Source organism: Epinephelus moara, chromosome 8 (assembly GCF_006386435.1).
Source record: "Epinephelus moara isolate mb chromosome 8, YSFRI_EMoa_1.0, whole genome shotgun sequence".
In the NCBI taxonomy this organism is placed as follows: Eukaryota; Metazoa; Chordata; class Actinopteri; order Perciformes; family Serranidae; genus Epinephelus; species Epinephelus moara.
The window spans coordinates 23894085-23916651 of record NC_065513.1 but is presented as its reverse complement, the minus strand read 5'-3'; the positions used below and the strand labels follow the sequence as shown (position 1 = coordinate 23916651).

The window sequence follows — 22567 nt, the reverse complement described above, 5'->3', positions numbered from 1 at the left end:
AAAAGATCAATAGCAGGGTTTTTTTAATCGATATCGGCCAATTCAAATTAAGATCGATTGGAATCAGTAAATCGATTTTTTTAACCTTGCCCTAGTTTCCATTCTCACTGTGATAAAACACAGATTGTATAATAGAAATGGGCAAAACCAACATGACATCACCCATCAGTTTGTGGACTACCTTTTCAAAGCCTCAAGTTTAAGATCTTGATTTTTTTGGAGCCTGGGGTCTGTTTTGAGAACCAGAGGATGCTGCTGTGGTAGCCACTTGTCAATCACAGGGTAGCCATGCCCTAAGGCACTGGTTCCCAACCTAGGGGTCCTGACCCCTATTAGGGGTCACCAAAGCTTCACGGGGGGGTAGGCTAAATCTCAGATTTCATTCATTTCTAGAAAACTAAATGAAATTGTTATTTTTAAAGTTTAGAATGTCATTTAAAATAGAAACTTAAAATACATCTCACAGGATAAGGGCACACTGAAGACCTGAACACAAGATATATTCACAGAGACTTCACTCTGCTAAACAGCCTCACCTTACATCAGAAAAGTGCGCAGTTCAAATAACTGAAGAAAACACTGAATTTGTCAAAAAAGAAGCCAATTAAGCATGTGTGACTGTTACAAATTAAAATAATACATAATAATAAAGACAGAGAATCATCTAAAAAAAAGTTACTGGGGATATCAGAAAAAACAATCTCTGATGCAATAATCACAGGAAATAATTTGCTCAAAATTCATCCATTTTTACAACATTTTCCTGCAGTTATTGTGTTCACTATTTGGGTAAATTATACAGTTTATGGATTCTTCTGTGCTGTTTTTGTTATTGTTGTTCTTGTTGCTATGCATTAAACATAATATGAAATTTCCATAAAATATGCCACTTAGTCATCAGTTAACTCAACCATAGAGAAGGGGTCCCTTAACAAAAAAAGATGGGAACCACCTGCCCTAAAGCATACCCTGCTTTAGTGTCTTTTTTACTGTCTTACTAACTCTAAATGCTGTAATGAAAAAGACTTGAAACTAGTAATTGAGACCATAAACACATCAGGAGAGAAGGTCTTCTTTTTGCAACCCTGCTGGCCGTTGGAAAAAATGCAGGTTTAAGGCACTTTGGCACCGGCTTCACTTTTCAGACCCAGAAAACCCTTTGATTATAAACAACTTTGCAGTGTTGTGGCTCATGGATCTGTCTAAAATCAGCCTCCTAATTCACATTTCATTGTCTCATTGGTGGCTATAACAATACTCCTACACCAGTGCTGCCTCTTTATTTTAACACAGTGCTGTTTTCAGTTTTAATGCATAATTCAGTCTTAATCTTTAAAGATAGTAGATAAAGAGACAGATAGGTAGATTAAGTGTTGCTTAAGGCTTTTAATTGCTGGTACTTTTTGAAATATTATTCTAAACAGCTGAACCAATTAAAATCCAGCTTTGCTGAGCAATATGTTTAGAGGCAAGTGGTGAAGCCAAAGCAGATAGGTAGCTAGGGTAGGTAGATGGGTAAATCAGCTGTCAGAGAGGCACATGGCCACATCTAAACATTGAAATACTGACAGATTCTAACGGAAAATCATTGCGTATTACTTCTTTTGGTTCTTTGTTTTTCTATAGCTGAGAGCAAATGAGAAAAAGGTGTGAAGGAGAAAAAAAACAATGAAAAAGGGAGTCAAAAATTCTTGTCATAAAGACTTGTCAATAAAGCTACTGGATATGAAAACACCCCTTCTGTTTGTAGCCTCGGGGTGGAGGTGTCAGTGAGCACTTCTTCTCATTCTGTCACTTAATTGCGCATGTGTGCCTCCTGTGTATGTGGTGTGCATTCATAAGCGCATGCATACACATTATGAAATGTAAATGTACATTCTGGGTATAGTTAAATGAATATATGTGTATCTGTGTGTTTATGGGCACATTTTGAGTGAGTCACTTGTGTATGTGGCCACATTCAAATTCTCACAGGGACTCACATCATCATCATTACCCTGACAGCTGACAGTAAAATCCATATCAAATCTATAACTCTATTTTCCTGTTTTTGTTCTTTGCTTTCATCACCTGACTCCCTTGTCTCCCATAAATAGAGGCTGCACCGTGACATGCCATTAGCTGTCCATGGATATATCATAAAAATGCAATGAAACACAGAGACAAAAAGTCAATAAGTGACAAACCCTGGGCTGCTGCATATTCTCCTATTCCAGATACTTCAAGAAAATCTCGCCCATGGCATTACCCTCCATGCAACTGTCACACTCTTTGTCTGACTCACATGGCTTTTTATTTATGTATCACCTTTATCTCTCAAGAGCCACAGACAGCAGTGCCTCACTTCTTCTCATCGCTTCTGTCTTTCTTCTGTCCACAGGGTCAAGCTCTCTCTCTTTCTCTCTGTCCCTTTTGCTCACTCATTCCTCCATGCCTTTGTCAATCTCATCACCCCCTTTCATTCTCAGTATAATGTCACCTCCTGGATTTTTGTCATTCGGTTCATTCTGCAGAGCAGGGGGGTGATGATGTGCTTCAGTTTGATAAATGTATGTTTAGCAAACACTCTAATTATCTCAACCAGAGCTAATAGGATAGATAATTACACATTATACACAGAGGCTCTCTCTCTCATCCTCTTTGTCTTTCCTTCATTCCCTCCCACTGCTTCTTCCATTCAGTTTCATCTCTCCTCTCTTTCTCCGTCATTCTCGAGCCCTTTGTGTGTGGTATCTTTTTCTGCGAGCAATGTGGTGTTTTTCCACTCGTAATTGACATTGATGAGGTTTTCCTTGACTGCGCCAGGCCATGTGAATGATGTCTGTTTGTGTTGCTGGACCAGAAACACAATACAGTGGCTACTGAATATGATTTTATGTTGTTTATGACTTTTATGAAGATAAGTGGCATCGGATAAAAAGGTAGGAGGGAAACAAAGCAAGCCAGTCTCTATAGCCCACATTCAGTAGCTCCTACTTAAGTTATATTTTTGAGGAGCTGCACCTTAACACTGATGAACTCTATGTACCTATAGAACTACCTCCCATACATCATTACCTGACACATAATTCAATCCTTACTAAATTACTATAATTCCTATATTACCTGTTAATCCTGGTAACAACTGTGCAAAATTATAAAGTATAAGTAAATGTACAAGGAGTTGCTATAGAGAAAAAATCATTTACATTGCCATGGCATTGGAAGTCACTATATTACTGTACGTCCACCAGCAACAGCAAGAGAAGCCAAGTGACGGATGTCTCAAGTGCCTCCTTCCTCTATTTGTTTTTATTATTATTCTCACACTGTTGACATTATGAATCCTGCCTGCAATCACTGTCAGCGGTACATGCAATAAAGCCGTGTATTAATATATTCCGTCTGATTCCATCAAGCCAGCTAATACACAGTGAGGAAAGAGAATTATAAAGTGTTGTTCGCTGTCAGTGCAAGAGATGTTAGTGCAGATAAACTGAAGTTTGTTTGACTGGCAGAGACATTATTGCCTGGTTTGCTGACAAACCTGCTGAACGAGGACTTTTTAACTGTCAAATATTTGGCTTTTTGGACCAGAATAAAACTGAAAATTGATTTTTATTTATTGACGTTATTCAGGGTTATATGAAATACTTTCATAAAGTATTGCTTATGAAAACTTGTCAAAACTATGTTTTAAATTTCTTTTCAAAGTTACAATCACTTTCACACTAGCTGATTTCATTCAATGTAAGCAGTGGTTATGGAAATATATTATAATTAGACAGCAAACAAGTTAATGAATCTGAGGCGTTTTGTATGTGACTGTGGCCATGCCCTTAAAATGTAGCAGGTTTTGTGGTTGTGATGCAGTAATGTTCTTAGAAGAAATAGAAGAAGTAATTAGCCTTAAAGGAGCTATCTACCTGCACACAACTCTCACCTCATATGTCACAAGGCGCTAACAATGGCAACGGTGCTGACAGTAGGGGTTACGCTTCTGCAACAACACCATCCCACATTATCCACAGTAACCACAGTATGAGCGCAGTGCAGAGTGGCGACCCTTTGCTGGCCAGTGGGTCATGAAGTGAGGGAGTGACAAGCACATGCAGCTGGGCCGTCTACCACAACAAAAAAAACAACAACACAGAAGCTCGAACTACAACACATACAGAGGGAGTGTGACTTCAATCTTTGATTGGGGTGCCATTAGTCCACCAGATCTTTACATAGCAAATAATAGTTGCTGCTATATTATTCCTCAAAATCTTACAGCATCTTTAAGACACAATCATTACAGCAGGTTTTTCTTTATAATGTCACACACATTGTTTTCGCAAACTTCAGAGCTGATGTTCTTTTAGACAGTTTCTGTGGACTGATATATTTGATCAAGTATAATTAAAAAAACTCTGATACCAGTAAAATTTGCTCCTGCATTGTTTTCAAGTGTGCTGTTTTTGTGGTTGCCATGGTCACACAGTGAGCTGCAGTGGCAAGTTTAAAAAAAAAAAAAAAAAAAAAGCCCACTCCAGCAGCATGGCTCCTGTCATGGTTATGTTTGAAACAACAATGGCAGTGACAGCTGCTTGCTTTCTGAAATTACTTCTATATAAATAAAAATTATATAGAGGAGTGTTGCGGCTGACTGACGATCACTATAAAATCGGCACGCCGCAGGAGGCTAAGCACAGGAGATAACTTTGACGCGCCCACAAACTGATTCACACTCTCTCCTTTACTCGGTTCATTTCTCTTTAATGCCATATCACAAAGCCGGGGCGGCAGTAGCTCAGTCCATAGGGACTTGGGTTGGGAACCGGAGGGTCGCCTGTTCAAGTCCCCGTCCGGACCAAAATATGGAGCGTGGACTGGTAGCTGGAGAGGTGCCAGTTCACCTCCTGGGCACTGCCGAGGTGTGCCTGTCATGGGCAGCCCACTCTGACATCTCTCCACCCAGTGCATGTATAGGTCCTGTTTGTGCATGTGTGTGTTCGGACCTGTGTGTAATTGACAAACAGAGTGAAAAAAATTGAATTTCCCCTTGGGGATTAATAAAGTATATAAAATTAAATTTAAAAAATTAAAAAAAAAAAAATTTGACACACGCGCTAGTGCAAGGTTTGATCACGATACAAGTAACAGGATTAATAACATGATGGTTTAAGCATTAGCTCTAGCGTTAGCGGTCAACAGAAAGTTTCCCTCCGGACTCACTCTCCTTCGTGGACAAACACAGAACTGACAACAGGTGAGCATAATCATCTGCAATGACAGAGGGCACCACACAGTGACACGCCCACCACCCAAGGACCAATGGCATGTACTCACCCACATCACATAGACATTCAGACTTACCAACATGACACACACACATATGGCTCCTACATTCCGGCCCCTAATTATGCTAAGGCATCAATTACATAATCACTAATATGTAGGAGACAAAATTAAACAGTCAGAAAACAACATTATATGCAAACATTCCACATCTGTGCCCATACCCCCCAAAGTCTGACACCAGATCTAAATGAGTCAATTCAGATGTTCATGGCTCCTCTGCTTCTTGAAGAAGGCACAACTTAGTGATGGGTCTGTCCAGGCAGCTGGTCCTTGTCTTGATACGAACCTGACGTACGAGTCCTCTTTTATCAGGAACTGCTTGCACCACCCTTCCAGTGAGCCAGGAGTTATGAGGTGCAGATTCATCCACGACGATAACAAGATCTCCAGGAACAAAGTTCCGTCTAGTGCTCTGCCACTTCTGGCGCTCCTGAAGCTGAGGCAAGTACTCCTTAACCCAGCGCTTCCAGAACAGGTCCGCCATATACTGCACTTGTCTCCAACGTCGACGGGCATACATGTCCTCTCTTTGAAACACTCCTGGTGGCAACGATGGCTTGGACTTGAGAAGGAGAATATGGTTAGGGGTCAATGCTTCTAAGTCATTTGGATCAGTGGAGGCCTTAGTTATGGGACGGCTGTTGATAATGGCCTCGGCTTCACAAAGGACTGTATGGAGACCTTCCTCATCAAGATTTTGTGTCCTCAAAGTGGAGTTCAACACTTTCCGTACAGACCTTATCAACCGCTCCCACACTCCAACATGATGTGACCCAAACGGGGGATTAAAAACCCACTGAATTCCCTTCTGAAGGAGTATGTCATTGATCTGGGCATGATTCCATTTTCCTATTGCCTCCCTCAACTCGCGTTCAGCTCCCACAAAGTTAGTGCCATTGTCGGAAAGTAGCTCCAACACCTGACCACGCCTTGCCACGAAGCGTCTAAGGGCATTGACAAAGGAATCCGTGTCTAGTGATGACACTACTTCAAGGTGCACAGCTCTTACAGCCAGGCACGTAAAGATAACCCCATACCTCTTTACAGTGCACCTTCCTCTTTTGACCCAAAAAGGCCCAAAGCAATCTACTCCAGCTCAGGTGAATGGAGGTTCGTCAGGAGAAACTCTGTCATGGGGAAGATCTGCCATCCGCTGCTGTCCCGGTGCAGCATGCAACCTACAACAAACAACACACCTTGACAAAGTCTTTCTTATAGCGATACTGGCACTTGGAATCCAGTATCTCTGGCGTAGCCTTGAAAGCATGTGATGACGTCCACCATGCCCTGTGGCTTGATGTATATGGTCAAGAACAAGGTCAGAAATGTGAAGATCTTTAGCCAATATAGTAGGATGTCTTGCCTCATCCGGCATAGCTGCTCTACTAAGCCCACCCCCCACTCTTAGAATGCCTCCTTCAAATACGGGATCAAGCTTGTGGAGATGACTAGTCCTTTTCACACTTCCTCCGTTCTGCAAACTGGCTATCTCCTCTGAGAACCTCTTTCCTTGACAAAAGCAAACAATGGCCATTTCTGCCTTGTCAAACTCTTCAACTGAAAGAGGACCACCTACAGCCTGAGCCTTGACTATCTGCATCTCCTTCTGTAGCCTTTCTTCAAGCCCCCTTTCATCCAGGCCTGACTCAGCAAAAGTTGCTCTCAACTGCTTCCTCCTCTGACTGAGATGCAATAACAAGGTCTTGAACCTAAGAAGCCAACCCACCATCCTCTTCAACTTAATCCAAGAGGAGAAGTGACAGATGAAGTGCATAACCAAGTCCGCCCGCTCCTCAGTTTGCATTGCATTCACTGATGCAACGGTCTTGATCTCAGGATCTTCTGAAGAGACCTTTCCAGAGAGATCAGGGTTTGCTGGCCACTTAATTTCAGGCTCAACAAGAAACTTAGGTCCTGATACCCAATTGTCCGCACTCAAGAAGGATTCCATTTTAGCCCCTCTAGAAGCCAAGTCTGCAGGATTACTTGATGTACTCACATATCTCCACTGAGAAGAACTGGACAGTGTGAGTATCTCTGACACCCGATTTGCCACAAAGGTTTTGAACCTTGAAGTTTTGTTTTTGATGTACTTCAGTACAGATGTACTGTCGGTCCAAAAAACTGACTCCTGCAGAGGCAACTGTAACTCCTTCCTCCACAGCTTATCCATCCTGCTCGCAACCACTGCAGCTGTCAATTCCAGGCGAGGGATGGTGATGGATTTCAATGGAGCGACACGTGCCTTTCCCATCATAAATGCACAGTGAACCTGTCCACTTATGTCATGCTGCAACAGGTAAGTCACTGTTCCATACCCGTCCTCACTCGCATCCGCAAAGTGGTGCAGCTGGGCAGAAGAGACTTTCCCAAAGCTGAGAGGTTTCAAGCACCGGTCAACCTTGAAATTCTCAAGCTGATGGAGCTCCTCGAGCCAAACCATCCATTTTTGGGCAATCATGACTGGCAAGGAATCGTCCCAACCAAGCTGGTTTCTGCACAAGTTCTGGAGGATTCTTTTGGCAGATAGTACGACAGGTGCCAGAAATCCCAAGGGATCGTAAATAGAACTAACGATGGACAAGATCCCTCTCCTTGTCAGGGGTCTGTCCCTGAGAGTAATCTTAAACTTAAAGGCGTCAGCCTGGACACACCATTGCACACCCAAAGCTCTTTCTATGGGCAAAGAATCATTATCCAAATCCAGGTCCTTAACCTCCATAGACCTTTCCTCTCGGGGGATGGCAGCAAGCACATTGCGTCTATTGCTAATCCATTTGGTAAGCTGAAAGCCTCCTCTAGCACAAACAGTACAAAGTTCTTGATAAAGTGATACTGCCTCCTCTTCGGAATCAACTGATACAAGGCAATCATCCACATAGAAATTATGCAGAATGGTGTCAACCACCTTAGGGCTGCACTGCCAACGATTATCTTCTGCACATTTTCTGAAGGCAAAACTTGCACAACTTGGAGACGACGTGGCTCCAAACAGATGCGCAACCATTCGGTACTCTACCAGATCCTGACTGTGACCTCCATCCGGCCACCAAAGAAACCTTAACAGGTCGGAGTCTGACCTTGGCACCCTGACCTGATGGAACAAAGCTGCAATGTCAGCCATAAGTACAACGGACTCTTTTCGAAACCTGCATATGACACCAACCAGGGAGCTGGTAAGATCTGGGCCTTGAAGAAGCTGGGCATTTAAAGATGTTCCTTGGAATGTAGCAGCACAGTCAAAAACAACCCTCATCTTTTTCTTCTGTGGGTGATACACCCCATGATGTGGTATGTACCATACCCTACCATCACAACGACCCAGATCCTCAGTTGGTACCCTCTCAACGTAACCCTTAGAGATGATGTCACCCATGAAGTTGGTATAATCAGCATGAAAGGTGCTGTCCTTATTGAATCTCCTTCTGAGACTCAGTGCTCACTGTTCAGCGACCTTCCTGTTATTGGGCATTTTCACATCACCCTGCCTCAAAGGTAAGCCAATGCTATAATGACCATCCACCAGCTGAGCTGACTTGGTGACAGACTCCATGAAGTGCCAATCTTCTGTAGACAGACCCAGCTGCTCATCCTGAGCACATTCGGGGAAGTCTGCCTTTGTCTGCCGTTCCCACAGCTCATCAAGCTTTGCAACGGAAATCCTATTGACGGTAACATCACGCCCTCCACAAGCAGCAGTGATGCAGTCTCCTCTAAGAGGCCCATTAACAGTCCATCCTAACATGGTCTTTACTGCATAAGGACCACCATCCACACTTCGAATAACTTCCCATGGCTCAAGGGCCCTGGGAACGTTGGTTCCAATAAGCAGGTCCACACCCGAGTTAACCTCTGTTATCTTCACATGCTCAAGATGTGGCCATCTTAGAAGATCTTCCTGTCTAGGAATATTACCTTGATGGACAGGCATACATCTCTGGGTGAACATATCAGGCAGCTCACAGAAACAGTCTGTGTCCAATCCAGCTACCTCCAGGTCCGTCACAATGTGACTGCCAACAACCTTCTCCTGACCCACTGTCCTTAGGAGAATGTCCATTTTCCTCCCTGTGAGATTCAGCCTGTTCATGAGCCTTTCAGTACAAAATGAAGCAGAGCTCCCAGGATCTAGAAAGGCATAAGTAACAAGTGTTTCCTGCCCTCTCTTAGATTTTACTCGAACCGGCAGTATAGAAAGTGTACAATCACGCTCCCCGGCCCCAGTAAGTCCACTGGATTGCACAGAGATCAAAGCATTTCCACCTGTAGCTTCTACTTCCCTCTTCACTTGTCCTGAACCAGCCTCGCCTTCCTTACAGCGGACATGCAACATGGTGGGATGCTTCAGATTGCATACTTTACAAGAGAGACGTTTCTTACAATCTTTGCTTCTGTGCCCAATGCACAGACAGCCGAAACATACCCCATGTTCTTTCAAGAAGGACATCTTCTCACTGTGAGTCTTCTTTTATTTGATGCTTTGCTTGCAACATTAGAAACACTGTCACTTGGTTTGACATCATCTAAATCAGCATTTCCCACACTATTCTCTGTATGGTCGGGAGCACAAAACTCATCAATATTTTGTGCATAAAGTTGTTCAACACCAGGTAGGGGTGGCTGAGGGACAATAGAAGTGCCATCTGTGCTTCCCTTGGCTATGCTTTGGGTATCCCTCCCCTTAGCATCAGAAAGCCATTTCTTCACCCCATCAACAAAATCAATATTGTGTTTGCGTACACTTGAAAACCACTCGTTTTGTTTCTTCTGTTCTTCCTGAGGAAGCAATGGAATGACAGAATCATGGAGCTTACCTGCGTCATCAAACAGCACATGCAAATCTTCAAGCTGAGACTGGATACTTGGAGCATTATCTTTATTTTGCATAAGTCCTTTGATTACCTTCACAGTACCTTTAATTTTGCTCACTTTTACTTGTCGCTCTTTTTGAAGATTTTCAATTTTATTCACCAAAGCTTTGGCAGTGAATTTTCTTTGTCTTTTGTCTTCACTTGTGTCACATACATCAGAACAGGGATTTGACCTACCTGGCTCCATTTCCATTCATATGATCAAAATCATGCAAAGTCCATTCACACCTATAATCAATTAACACAGTCATTAAAATGACTGAAAGGAGATGACGACATCCACCACAACAGGCTTCATATAAATATTCCCCCTAAACTGCCTATAGAAAACTAAACTATCCAACTCACCCTAGTCTTCTGTGCATACTAGCGATGGGTATTTATGTACCTATATACCGATGGCCCCGAATCAGACAATCTGTCTTAAAACGAGAACCACGGCGGTACTCCCGAGCCAAATGCTCCACCCGCTTGATGACACAAAAATAACAAACGGCTGAAAAACAATAAAACAGTACAACCACCTAACGTGGATATACTGCTAATGCCTACCAGGGGAATAGTTTAAATACAGCAAACCTGTTGTGTGTGTGTGTGTGTGTGTGTGTGTGTGTGTGTGTGTGTGTGTGTGTGTGTGTGTGTGTGTGTGTGTGTAGCGATACCTTAACTCCAGCGGCGGTGATGAATGAACGTAGTAGTAGCCTGGGCATGAATGAATCAAAGCAGGCCAGCGATGAATGAAATGCTGCTCATCCAGCGTGACAGCAGGCGCTCCGGTTTCCTTATTTGAAGTGTTTCCAAAAGATCCTGGGACTCCAGCATCAACGAAACCTTCCGTGGATCAACGCTTCAGAAAGTTTTCTGTTGACTAATGTTGCGGCTGACTGACGATCACTATAAAATCGGCACGCCGCAGGAGGCTAAGCCCAGGAGATAACTTTGACGCGCCCACAAACTGATTCACACTCTCTCCTTTACTCGGTTCATTTCTCTTTAATGCCATATCACAAAGCCGTGCATTTGACACACGCACTAGTGTAAGGTTTGATCATGATACAAGTAACAGGATTAATAACATGATGGTTTAAGCGTTAGCGCTAGCGTTAGCGGTCAACAGAAAGTTTCCCTCCCGACTCACCCTCCTTCGTGGACAAACACAGAACTGACAACAGGTGAGCATAATCATCTGCAATCACAGAGGGCACCACACGCCCACCACCCAAGGACCAATAGCGTGTACTCACCCACATCACATAGACATTCAGACTTACCAACATGACACACACACATATGGCTCCTACAAGGAGCATTGAGGCTACTATTTTTGGAGAAATCTGTGTCTCTGCTTCTCCTTCAAGGGATTTCTTTAACTGTCGTAGTGGTGCAACATGGTGACTCTGAGGTATCAGTTGAATCTATAAATACTGTGTACTCACACTGTGTATTTTATTACTTGATATGTTTAAGTCATGGATAATCTTGTGTACAAACTGATGCGACAGTCGATTAAAAGTGAAGATTTAATCTGCTGCTCACAATTCACTGATAGTGCACTTATAAGTGAACGCGCACTTCTTATTAAAGCTATTCCTAACACCTCATTATTGAACCAGTGCCCTTGCCACTGACAATGCCTCACTCTCACTGAGTATAACAATAACCGTCCATCAAGACCTCTATTAATCTCAACATCATTGGCAACAGAACAAAATCGACAGAGGCAGACATGTATTAGTAAAAACTGACTGACAGATGGACAAAACGCCATGTCAAACCTCCCTGCTGTCGCTTCAAGGGACAAGGCAATATTTCACTGATCTATAGGACAGGAATTCCACTGCCTCGGGGTAAAACATAGGTCCAAATTAAATTCCACACTCATTCTCTCCCAGCGCTGCCTGAGGGTATCCCACGACCTCAGCAACAGAAAGGTCATTATCAGGAAGGGTTGGCCAGGAGAAAGGAAATGAAGACAGGAGGTGGAGAGGAGGGAATGTGGAAAGTAGGGTAGAGGGAGGATGGAAAGAGGGATGGAAAGAAAAGAAGAATAAGAGAAGAGGGAGGAGACAACAGAGGAAGGAAAAGAGAGAGATGAGGATCAGGAGAAATAACACTGGAAAAGAGCCCTGGATTAAACGGGAGAGAAAAGCAAACTCTCATTTGAGATATGCTCCACTCATAATCATCTCCTCTTACAGATCTGTCATTTCTCAACAACATGTCTGGCTCTTTCTTCTCCACAGACAGGTAATCAACTGCTATCAGATCCAGACCTGCAGCTAAAGTACAGATCTGACATAGCCTCAAATATTTGAACTAGTCGAGGTGTGTTTGAGTTAGACTGTCAGAAATCTAAGCATCCTTTGAATTCGGGCACACCGCAAGATAAGGAAAAAATCAACTTGAATAAATCATGCCGTGCCTATTATTCAATATGTATTTAACCAGTGTTTGTCAATCTAATCCTTATAGTGTGACTTTGGTAATAGACAGGTTTGAAATTATAGCATGCATAGAACAAATTATCATAGACTGCTACTGAATAAACTAGATTTTAACTTCAAAGAAAACAAACATTGTGAAACAAAAAATCCTGGAAAAATTGGAAAATAAAAAGCAGAGCAGCTAAAACTGAGCATACACTGTAGGATTTGAGACCGCTTTGGAAATTATATTGTTGAATTCCAATTCACACTGTACAAGTAAATCGTCTGCGATGGAAATCCAAAGCTTACAATTTATGTGCTCACACTGTTCGTGTAAAATAGGCCCATGAGCCCTACCAGACCGTAGGAGGCAGGTAAGGTAAAGGCAGGTAAACGTTTGTTTGTAGTTTGAGATCTAACAGTACAACAGCACAGTCCACAATTGGCAACGTTTCTCTTGCTCATATCGGTCATGATAGGCAGGGGAGCAAACATCAAAGAGGTACGTATACTGTTGCCACCAGGCTGCTAAGAAGTGTGCCGGGCTTTGAAGCGTATTTTGGTAGAGACTAAACACCGTAATTACACCGTCACATGATGCTATGCCGCCCAGAGAGACTTTTTCCCATAGACTTACATGGCGAAAAAAACATCTGTAAATCAGTGGATACATTTTTTTGAACCTCAAAACCCCCACAAAATGAGAATTTGATCCATTCAGTCCTATAACATTTGCAAAGTCTTGTAGAGCCGTTCAACTGAATCATTTTATCCCCATTCAAGTTAAATTGTGAAGTCTGAAGTAGTCTGCTCAGCTGGCAGAAATCTCTAGTGCGCCTGCTCTTTGGGCCACACAGTGCAGATGCATTGCCAATCACCCAGGCAATTTTATACGAGACAGTTGAACATTTTGGCGTTGTGTGCCACTGAGCAACTTTCATAGGACTGAATGGGGCTCTGCCTCCAACGCTGTATCCAGTTCTCTCTAAACATACATGGTTGCCACAGCTTAATCAACCTAGCCTCCATATTTTCCTCCATGTGAGGCATCATATGGCACTTTCAGACGCTCTTTTTGCCACTTACTGCAGGCACAATGAGAAATAAAGCCACTGATCTTGGGGAATCGACTCATGGCTCTACTGTAACTGTGTGAGACCATGACGATGGCCAATTAAAATTTCTGGCATGTCAGAAATTTATCAAAACAACCTACAGCCAGTTGGGAGTAGGTGATTGAGCCATGATCAGTATTTGCTTTACCCTTACACTGCATGGCAAACATTGCCCGCCCAAGCTGAAATTTAGTCCAAATCCAAAATGAGCCATGCAGTGGGCTCACATCATACAGAGTGTGCCCAGCTTGATAGCAAAGACAGAGGAAAGGATGTAACACATATCTTTTGGAAGTCAGATAGCTGGTCTCCCTGTTGTGTTTAATTCACCCCACAAGACAGCTTCTATCATTTCAACTGACAAGACTCATCTTTTAATTCTGATTTCAAAAGCCATGCAGTGTGAATAATTTCTCCAACCAAATGTCGACCTCTACTGCCAGATGACACTTTCAAGTCAAAGTACAGAAGACATAAACTCCCAAACATGAAACAGATAATGGAGACGTACTTTCTGCCTTTATTCTCTTTCGTCCTTTCTTTCTTGTCTCAGTCTTTTCTCATGATCATGATCGTTTCCTAATTAGACACTTTTAATATCTGTCCCAGTGGGGGGGCTGTTACCAGGGATACAGCCTAGGCTGCAGCACGGCATGTGGCAAACTGTTACAGCTAAGACGTCCCAGGGTGATTTTTCATTAACTGGTCATAAAGGAGGCTCTGTGTGGAGCCATTACAAGTGGCCTTAGATCTACTCTACGGAGCACTTAGACGTACAAACCAGAAAGAAAAAAAACAACAAGACAATAAGGGAAATATTAGGGTAATATTGTGTATCTAAAAAAAAGTTTAATATGTTATTATTTTGTTTCTGTTTTGTCTATTTTTTGTCAGTTTTGTCCCAATTTAGAAAGTCCAAACCCTGTGCACTGCAGTCCTTATCACAGCTAACCCTCGAGGAATGCTGTGGATAGACATGTGCTACCTTTGTGTCACATGGTGCCGCCAGCCGTTTCTTTTCACCTTGACCTCGCCAGCTCCCCACCTGCGATTGCAGCCAATTATGTTTGTGTGAACACAAAGCCACACTGGAGGCACTGCTACTGGAAAATGAACCAAGCTGAAGCACTTGTTAAATATTTAATCATCTTGTGTGTCCAGCATTGAATGACAGTATCACTGACCATTTGAACTTGCAGACCTTCAACATCCAGATCTATACTGCAGCTACACCATATTATTGCCTGGCAATGTGAAACACAGACCTTATATGGATTGTGTGCAGTATGGCTGTCAAGTTTTCTATGGTCTGTATTAGGATTTAGCACACCATGGATTCTGAGTAAGCCTGATCATCCATCAGCACAATATACTGCAGCCTGACAGAAAACTACACGAAGCCATTGTCATGAAAAATGGCAAACGGCGCCGACAGATATATGAGGTAGAGACTATTACAGAGGTGATCAGCACCAGAATTCTTAATGGATCATTCTCAGTTTTCTAATGAGGCTCATCACACTCGCTTAAGTTCATTTGTGGTGTGCACAAAATGTGAGTGATCCACATTATCTGAATGCATCAACAATGTAACACTAACAATAATGTAAATGTAGAAATATACACAAGTTGGGGACTAAGTTTTTCCAAACTGCCGCACAAAATAGTAAGAGTGTAAAAACTGAAACTGTAGCAGATGCCATGCTCTGCCCAGTCCTTTATTAGTTGCAGAGCGATATACAGTACAGCTCAAGAGGACAGCAAGCATGATATTCCTTACTATCCAAATAGTTTTATGACATTCTACTATCCTGGGCACAGCAGGGCGGCACAGGGAATAAAGTGAGCAAAGCTGACCCTGACCCTGACCCTGACCAATTTCCCCTATGAAGGTCTCTGATGTATAACATTGGCATGCTCACTCAAAAGGAATACTTCGCCAACTTTCAACCAGCTTTGTATCACAAAAATTAAGGTAGTATGTGGGGTGCCATACTGTTTCCTGCATAGTGAAAACAGAGGCTGAAAAACTTGTGATCAACCCGTAAAACTTGCAGTGCTGATCAATACGAACCTAAATTCTGTTACCAACTTGCCAACTTCTCACCTCAAATGTTTTCAGAAAAAAACGTTTTAGCTTATTTAACTGTAACATGAGAGTGTTTGTTACCACATAATTTCACATTACGTCACTAACCAGTGAGAGTGTTTATTGGTCTGGTGCAGCGCACTGCATTCTAGTACTTGTACATTTTCTACCTCTAAAGATAAAGCAAATGCCACAGTCATTTTCCTTTGTTTTCCCTGGTCATTTAGCACCAATTTCATAAGTATTTGCATCTTTCTGTTGCGTAGAAAGCCTAGTTTTATGAAAAGGTAATTTTTCCAGCGGAAAAATACTTTTGGTGACATTTTCACATGTGACACCTGTGTATTTCTCAGGCTCTGCTCCTCATTTGCTTGGGCAGTAGTTCTCAATCCTGCTCCTCTAGATGCAGAGTCGTGCTGGTTTTATGTCCTACCAGGTATTTAATTGCATTCACTTGGTGTCCGAGGTGTAAATCACTCCCTGATTAAACAGCAGGAATGAAAAGCAGCAGGGCTCTGTGTCCTTACGGTGAGGACTGATAATGGCTGGGCTGAAACCAGCAAAGTACTTTTCTCTAACTTATAAAACATCATTTTCACAAATGTACTTTTTGATCGCTAAGTTTTCCTGTTTTCCATTGCTGAGGTAGGGGAGGAAAGAAATCTGATTTCTAAAGCTTGATATCTCTTGGTGAACGACAATTTCCTATTCATGTATGTGAGTAACTGAGTTTCTAATGTGCTGTTTACATGAACGCATGAGCACATCAGTGACTTCAGACATGGAAAAACTGTGACAGCTGAGAAAGAGAATGAAAAGAGGCATACTTGCACTTACAGATGCATCCTCATATTTGAAATTATTCCATCCAAATTCAAACTTAAACTCAAACTATCCCAGAGTAGCCTCTATAAGTCTATTTGACAAATTCTGAGACATTTCTGCTGTGAGTAAAAGCTGTGCTCTCTGCCAGTCCGTCTTTCTGTCCTGTCACTGCGCCGTCAGTCTGCTTAAACACACACACTACCCTAAAAAAAAGTCAAAGGACAGCATCTTCTATTACTAATGGTTAAAAAAGCTTCATAATAGGGTTGGAGCTATGGGAAAAAATGTATCTTTGTAACGAGGGAATGTGCTCTAAATTTAAATGACTACCTACCTACTTTCATTAGTGTGTGTAAATGTACTGCTGAGGGAAATCACCTGCTGTGTTACTGAGAGGAAGTTAGTCACATCAGCAGCGAGATATGTATGAAAACTACAAGATGACAGGAACTAAACCAAGGGATGTGGAGCAGCACACCTACAATTTTCTGCCCTCTGTGATGAGTGCCAAATTACCCTTTAAACTCTGTCTTTCTGGAGAGCAGCATAGTTTGCAGTGTTAAGATCAGTTCTAGAGACCTTTGCCTCGAGATTTAGATAACACTTCTAACCTTTGGAGTTAATCAGAGTAAACACCAGCTGGTACCCAGAAGGGTACTTGAAAATACAAATTGTGTATCTTGAATATTAAAATGCTGTAGTATACACTTTAGCAGGAAATTTACATAATTTCCTCCTAGAACATTTTTTTAATACTAGAGTCAGTACGTAGCTGCTAACCCTCACATCCAGCTGCTTCTCTGTGTTTCTTCATTAGCACATTATTTATATGCAAGTAAACACCATCCTGTGACATACAGGGCAAAGAAATCCAGATTTCACACAGTCACTTTTTCAAATATAGCACCATTGTTGCTGATATTCATTTGTTGACATCTGTTTACATAATGCTAGAGTGTTGTAATGTAAAAGTGTGAAGACAAGGGATTTAGCAATTTTGCTAATAAGTTAAATTTAAAAATGGATGCAATCATAAAAAAACACAGCCCTATAAATAATGGCACTCTGAATGTTTTCAGTGTTCACTCTGGCTGCGCTGTTACCATCTCATAGCAAGATTAAGACAGTTAAACCTCTAAAATTTGAGCACCCATTAGTCTTTAAAATTATGCAATTTGAACTGTTTCAGTAAGATTGAACTAAACTGAAATTATTTGAAACCCCAAAAATATAGACTTGAATCATAAAACAAAGTGCCACTCTTGATTACAACATCCTCTACTTTCATTTACACTTGTCCTTTGCTATGATTTTTCTTTTTGTTTGTGTGTGTGTGTTTACATTCTCTCAGTTACATTTGTTTTAATTTGATACCTGGGAAATTTGTTTGCAATTACATAGGGATGTGCATTATTCACTACCTTCACAAATGTTATTAATATTCAGCACACCGATGGAAAGTTACCCTACAGGAGTCAAAAGACTTTTAAATGACAAATTCACTGAAACTTGTTTGGATCTAAGGTTTAGATAAATTAGTCCCTGTAAGACACTCTAGTGTATCATTGTCTTACAGGGATAGTAAACCTAAAATACTTATTTTTCCTCTTACCTGTTGTACTATTTATCAGTCTAGCTTGTTTTGGTGTGAGTTGCAGAGTGTTGGAGATATCGGCCATAGAGATGTCTGCCTTCTTTGGAATATGATGGAACTATAGACGGCACTCGGCTTGTGTTGCTCAAAGTGCAACAAAAAAAAAAGAACATTTGAAAAACATTTCTCTTTCCAGTTATCGGGTCATGATAACTGCCAACCGTATCACCGCAAAGAAGGAAGCGTGCATTCACCCCTTCTACATGGTGATACAGTTGGCAGGTGCAGTTCAGTAGAAAGAAAATAGTTCCTTAAATGAAACTGCTCACAACAAGGTCTGTGGATTATCTTGAGTAAACGGGTCATGATTTCTGGAAAGTAACATTGCTACTGAGTTTTTCAAATTTATTTTTTTAGTGCTTCAAGCACCACAAGCTGAGTGCCATCTAGTTCTATATTCAAGAGAAGGCAGACATCTCTACAGCCGATATCTCCAACACTCGACAGCTTACACCAAAATAGTCTAGATTGATAAATAGCATTACATGTAAAAGGAATATTTATTTTTGATTTGGGCTGAACTGTCCCTTTAAGATCAATGCTCAGTGGTTACAGAACTGAATCATTAAATAAAAGTAGAGGTTGTTTTAGGAAATACTAAGTTTGGTCATGAATAAAAAGGAAAATAATTCTTTTGAAATACAACTAAAGTTCTACTTTGGAGTGGAAAGAGTGTAAATATATTACATTAGGTTTATATTAACATCAGTTTAAGAGGAATAAAGTCAGGAAAGTGGGCAAGGGAAAGGAACAGGCAAAATCACAGCAAAGGGAAAGGAACATGGCAGAGGAACAAGAAGCTAATTATCACAAATTGTGACCTGTTTTCTTCAGCATCAATGAGCATTAGGAGGAAAAAGGAACAGAATAAAAGAAGCAGTCAAAGAAAATTAACTGCTGGAAAACAGGACCCTTGGCATAGTGGGTCAGATGCTACCGCTGTGATGGCCCATTTATGAAAGTAAAAACTTGGCGTGTAGAGCTGTTTTACTTCATCTTCGACTCCTCTGTTAAGTAGGTTTTAACGGCTTTACAACAGAAACTTGGTGTGAGGATAAGAAAGAGTGAAACAAAGACAACTGCAGGGGATGCTGCTGGGAGAGGGAGGGAAGCAGACTTACTTTAGCCAGGAGTGATAATGCCAGACGTTGTGTGGCTGATTTGAAAGCTGCAGTGTGCTGTTTTTTGTAGTCCTCTTCTGTCTTCTTTTCTGTCTGAACGCAAACAGCATTCACACACAAGAACAAACATTGCAATGATGACATGAGTAATAGAGCTTTATTCGTCCTAATTATTATCAGAAAAATGAATTTATGATAAGATACACTGATGGATCTTCCTACCTCATACTGCCATGGACTTGGGGCCTCTGCCAAATTCTTGTTGTTGAAGATGGTGTTGCGTTGAGCAGTGGAGCCAAAGCCTCCCTTTGTGGTTCTTCCTAAAACTGCCTTTTTTAAACTGTCCTGGGCTACACCATGCTCGAACACATTATAAGACCCTGGACCTGCACAGAGTACATAAAGGTGGGATTACTATATGTATCTGTTTAGAGAACGTTTTTATACAGTCCTTAAAACAGTCCTGAGATTAACAGTCCAAGATAACGTCCTTTAACTCAAACCTATTAGTTCTGTTCAAGCCTCTACGATAATGAAGAAGGAGTTTACATGGACTTAAAATGAAAACACAGACATTAGACACATGAAGCATAGGTGTAACTTTGGCTTTGTGTCTGTAGTTTTGGCAGTACGTATGTTGAGTTGGCTTTCACTGAAAATGATGCCTGCGCTACACCTGCACTACACGAAATTTCATATGGAGACACTCATGTAGAACTGTTATTTTAATGGCTGTCTCCACAGCAGCACAGTCGCATGTCTGCATGTGTAAGTGCCTGTTTTAGTAACAGACTGAAAAGAAAAAATTCCCTTAATACTCAGAAGAATGGTTCTCCTTTTTTTATATCACCATGGCTGAGAAAGCCCGGCGTACTGCATCTTAAGCATCTATTGTGTAGGGTTTAGTGATATCTAGCAGTGAGGTTGAATATTAAAACCAACTGAAAATTTTCCTGTGTGCCAAGCATGTAGAAGAACTGAGGTAGCCGATGTGAAAACGCAAAATTTGGGAATGGTCAGTGTTTGGTTTGACCGTTCTGGGCTACTGCAGAACACCATGGTGAACTCCATAAAAAAGGTGTAGATATAAATGGCTCATTCTATGGTAACAAAAACATAACAATTCGTAGTTTCAGGTGAATATATACTAATGAAAACAGTTGTGAATATTACATACTATTTCTATCAAATGCTGGACCTTTAAGAAAACACTCAGCAATTCAGAGCACCAAACAAATGGAGAAAACATGTTCCTCAATGTGACGACAACAACACAGTATCCAGAATTCATAAACATGATACAAATAAAGAAAACACAAGTAAACAAAAGAGCACAACATGATGCAAAACGACACTGGCAAATGGCAAAATGGAAAAAAAAGACAAGATCGGATTTTGGAAATTGATCATTAACAAAGTACTGGTAACAATTACCCCAAACCTAATGAGATGACAATGAAAAATGGAGGGCCCTTAAAATCAGCCATGTGGAACAACATTTTAGGAATAAGGAGGAGTCTCACTTCTCAATTCTCCTCCACAATCTATATGTCAAACTCTCCTTCAGACCTGAAATTTAACACCACACAGTACAGATCTTTCCAGAAGATCAAAATAAGCCTTCAAATTCAGAAACGTTTTGAGAAGGGACCGCAAAAACAGGTCTAAATGTTAGTGTGGTGGTAAAGTCTGGAGGAGTCTGAAGATTTTTTTCACATAAATGGCTGCTGTTTAGTATAATATATACAGTACATTACAGGGATTAAAAAATACACCTAACATTTTATGCTATTTTATGTCATTGGTTAATATTCTGAGCTCTGATTTGTAAGATTAAAACAGAAAATGAAAAAAATATAATTTTAAACCTATTTCAGACCACTGTGATTTCAAGGGCTAACTGCAAAACTGGGCACAGGAAATGACTCATACCTCTACAACATGATGGTTCACAAGAAGAGAGCACACACACACACACACACGCACAGTAACCACAGTTCCCCTTCAGTTCATTTCAAAATGTTAATACAAGCTACAAAGTAGTACTTATTCTTAATTATGACTTGTTAGATTAAATATAATGGACATGTCAAATGAAAATCTGAACTTTAAAAGGATCATAGGTTGTTTGAAAATGAAAAGAGTCAAATTTAGACTTTAAATCCCCCCCAAAAATGCTAACACATTCTGTTCTCAGATATTATAAGGTGACACTCAGGTGCAAATGATGTCAGACAGGATGACTCTAAGGGCTGGATTCATGCTGAGAAATCTATTCATGTAGAAAAAATCAGTGTGAATATATCTTATCACAAACAGAACAATGCTAGATCTCTTTAAAAGATAAAACTGGATCACATCTATAAAATATAACAACATACATATATCCAGGAGAAGTATCACTTTGAACAGCATCCAACTTGAGCGCACTCTGAACCACACACACACTGACCTGGTGCGGAGCATGTTTTGTGGTTACGAGGGAAGCGCACTGAAGTGATGCCAAATGGGCTTTTCTTTACTCCTGTGGTCCTCTTCAGCAGCTCCAGGGCAGAGCGTGGGTCATTGTACACACCAACAGGGGGCGACAATTCTTTTGCAGAGCTAAACCTCTAATGGAGGAACATGAAAGGGAATGAGACAAATAAAGGTTAGAATAAGACACTAAAATGTAATGATTAAAAGCACTTTCTATTTATGAAACTGAGATCAGCACTGTTTTAAATATATAAATAAACCATTTATTTTCTCTGAACAGTGCCCATCTGGAACACCAAAATAAATCCAGCTGTGAATATTTGCTTTATCCACAGGAGCAAAAAATGACAGAGCAGCGTATCCCTTCATAGTCAGAGATACCAAGCAGAGACAGAACCTGACCAAATTCAGCCTAACTGCCCACATGTAGACAAGACTAACAGGCTATAATCACACTATCTGCCTTGTGGCGTTTTACTGCTCATTACACACCAGAAAGCAAAATTGGGGGATGGATGATGGATGGAAAGGAGTGTGTTTATCTTTAGTGCCCATCGTAGGACATCTTCAGGTTCTGCTTGACATCACTAAACTTTGAGGCTTGTAAGACACAAAAAGAATCCATTTATTCCACAAGCAAAAGGTGACATGTATGGGACTGCT

General features: G+C 41.2%; 1 protein-coding gene across 2 annotated transcripts in view; it reads right to left on the bottom strand.

Annotated features, from left to right (window-relative positions):
* The window catches only part of stpg2 (sperm-tail PG-rich repeat containing 2), an 82488-nt gene that overhangs the window by 36981 nt on the left and 22940 nt on the right, over positions 1 to 22567 (bottom strand). For both annotated transcript variants that reach the window (XR_007570368.1, XM_050051338.1), the window contains exons 8-10: positions 21879 to 22038; positions 19649 to 19812; positions 19427 to 19519 (exon numbers count right to left, since the gene is read on the bottom strand). Coding sequence is in view for 1 of the 2 variants with exons in the window: in XM_050051338.1 (XP_049907295.1) it covers positions 19427 to 19519; positions 19649 to 19812; positions 21879 to 22038 (417 nt within the window). In the remaining variant the exon portion in view is untranslated. The remainder of the gene's footprint in view (positions 1 to 19426; positions 19520 to 19648; positions 19813 to 21878; positions 22039 to 22567) is intronic.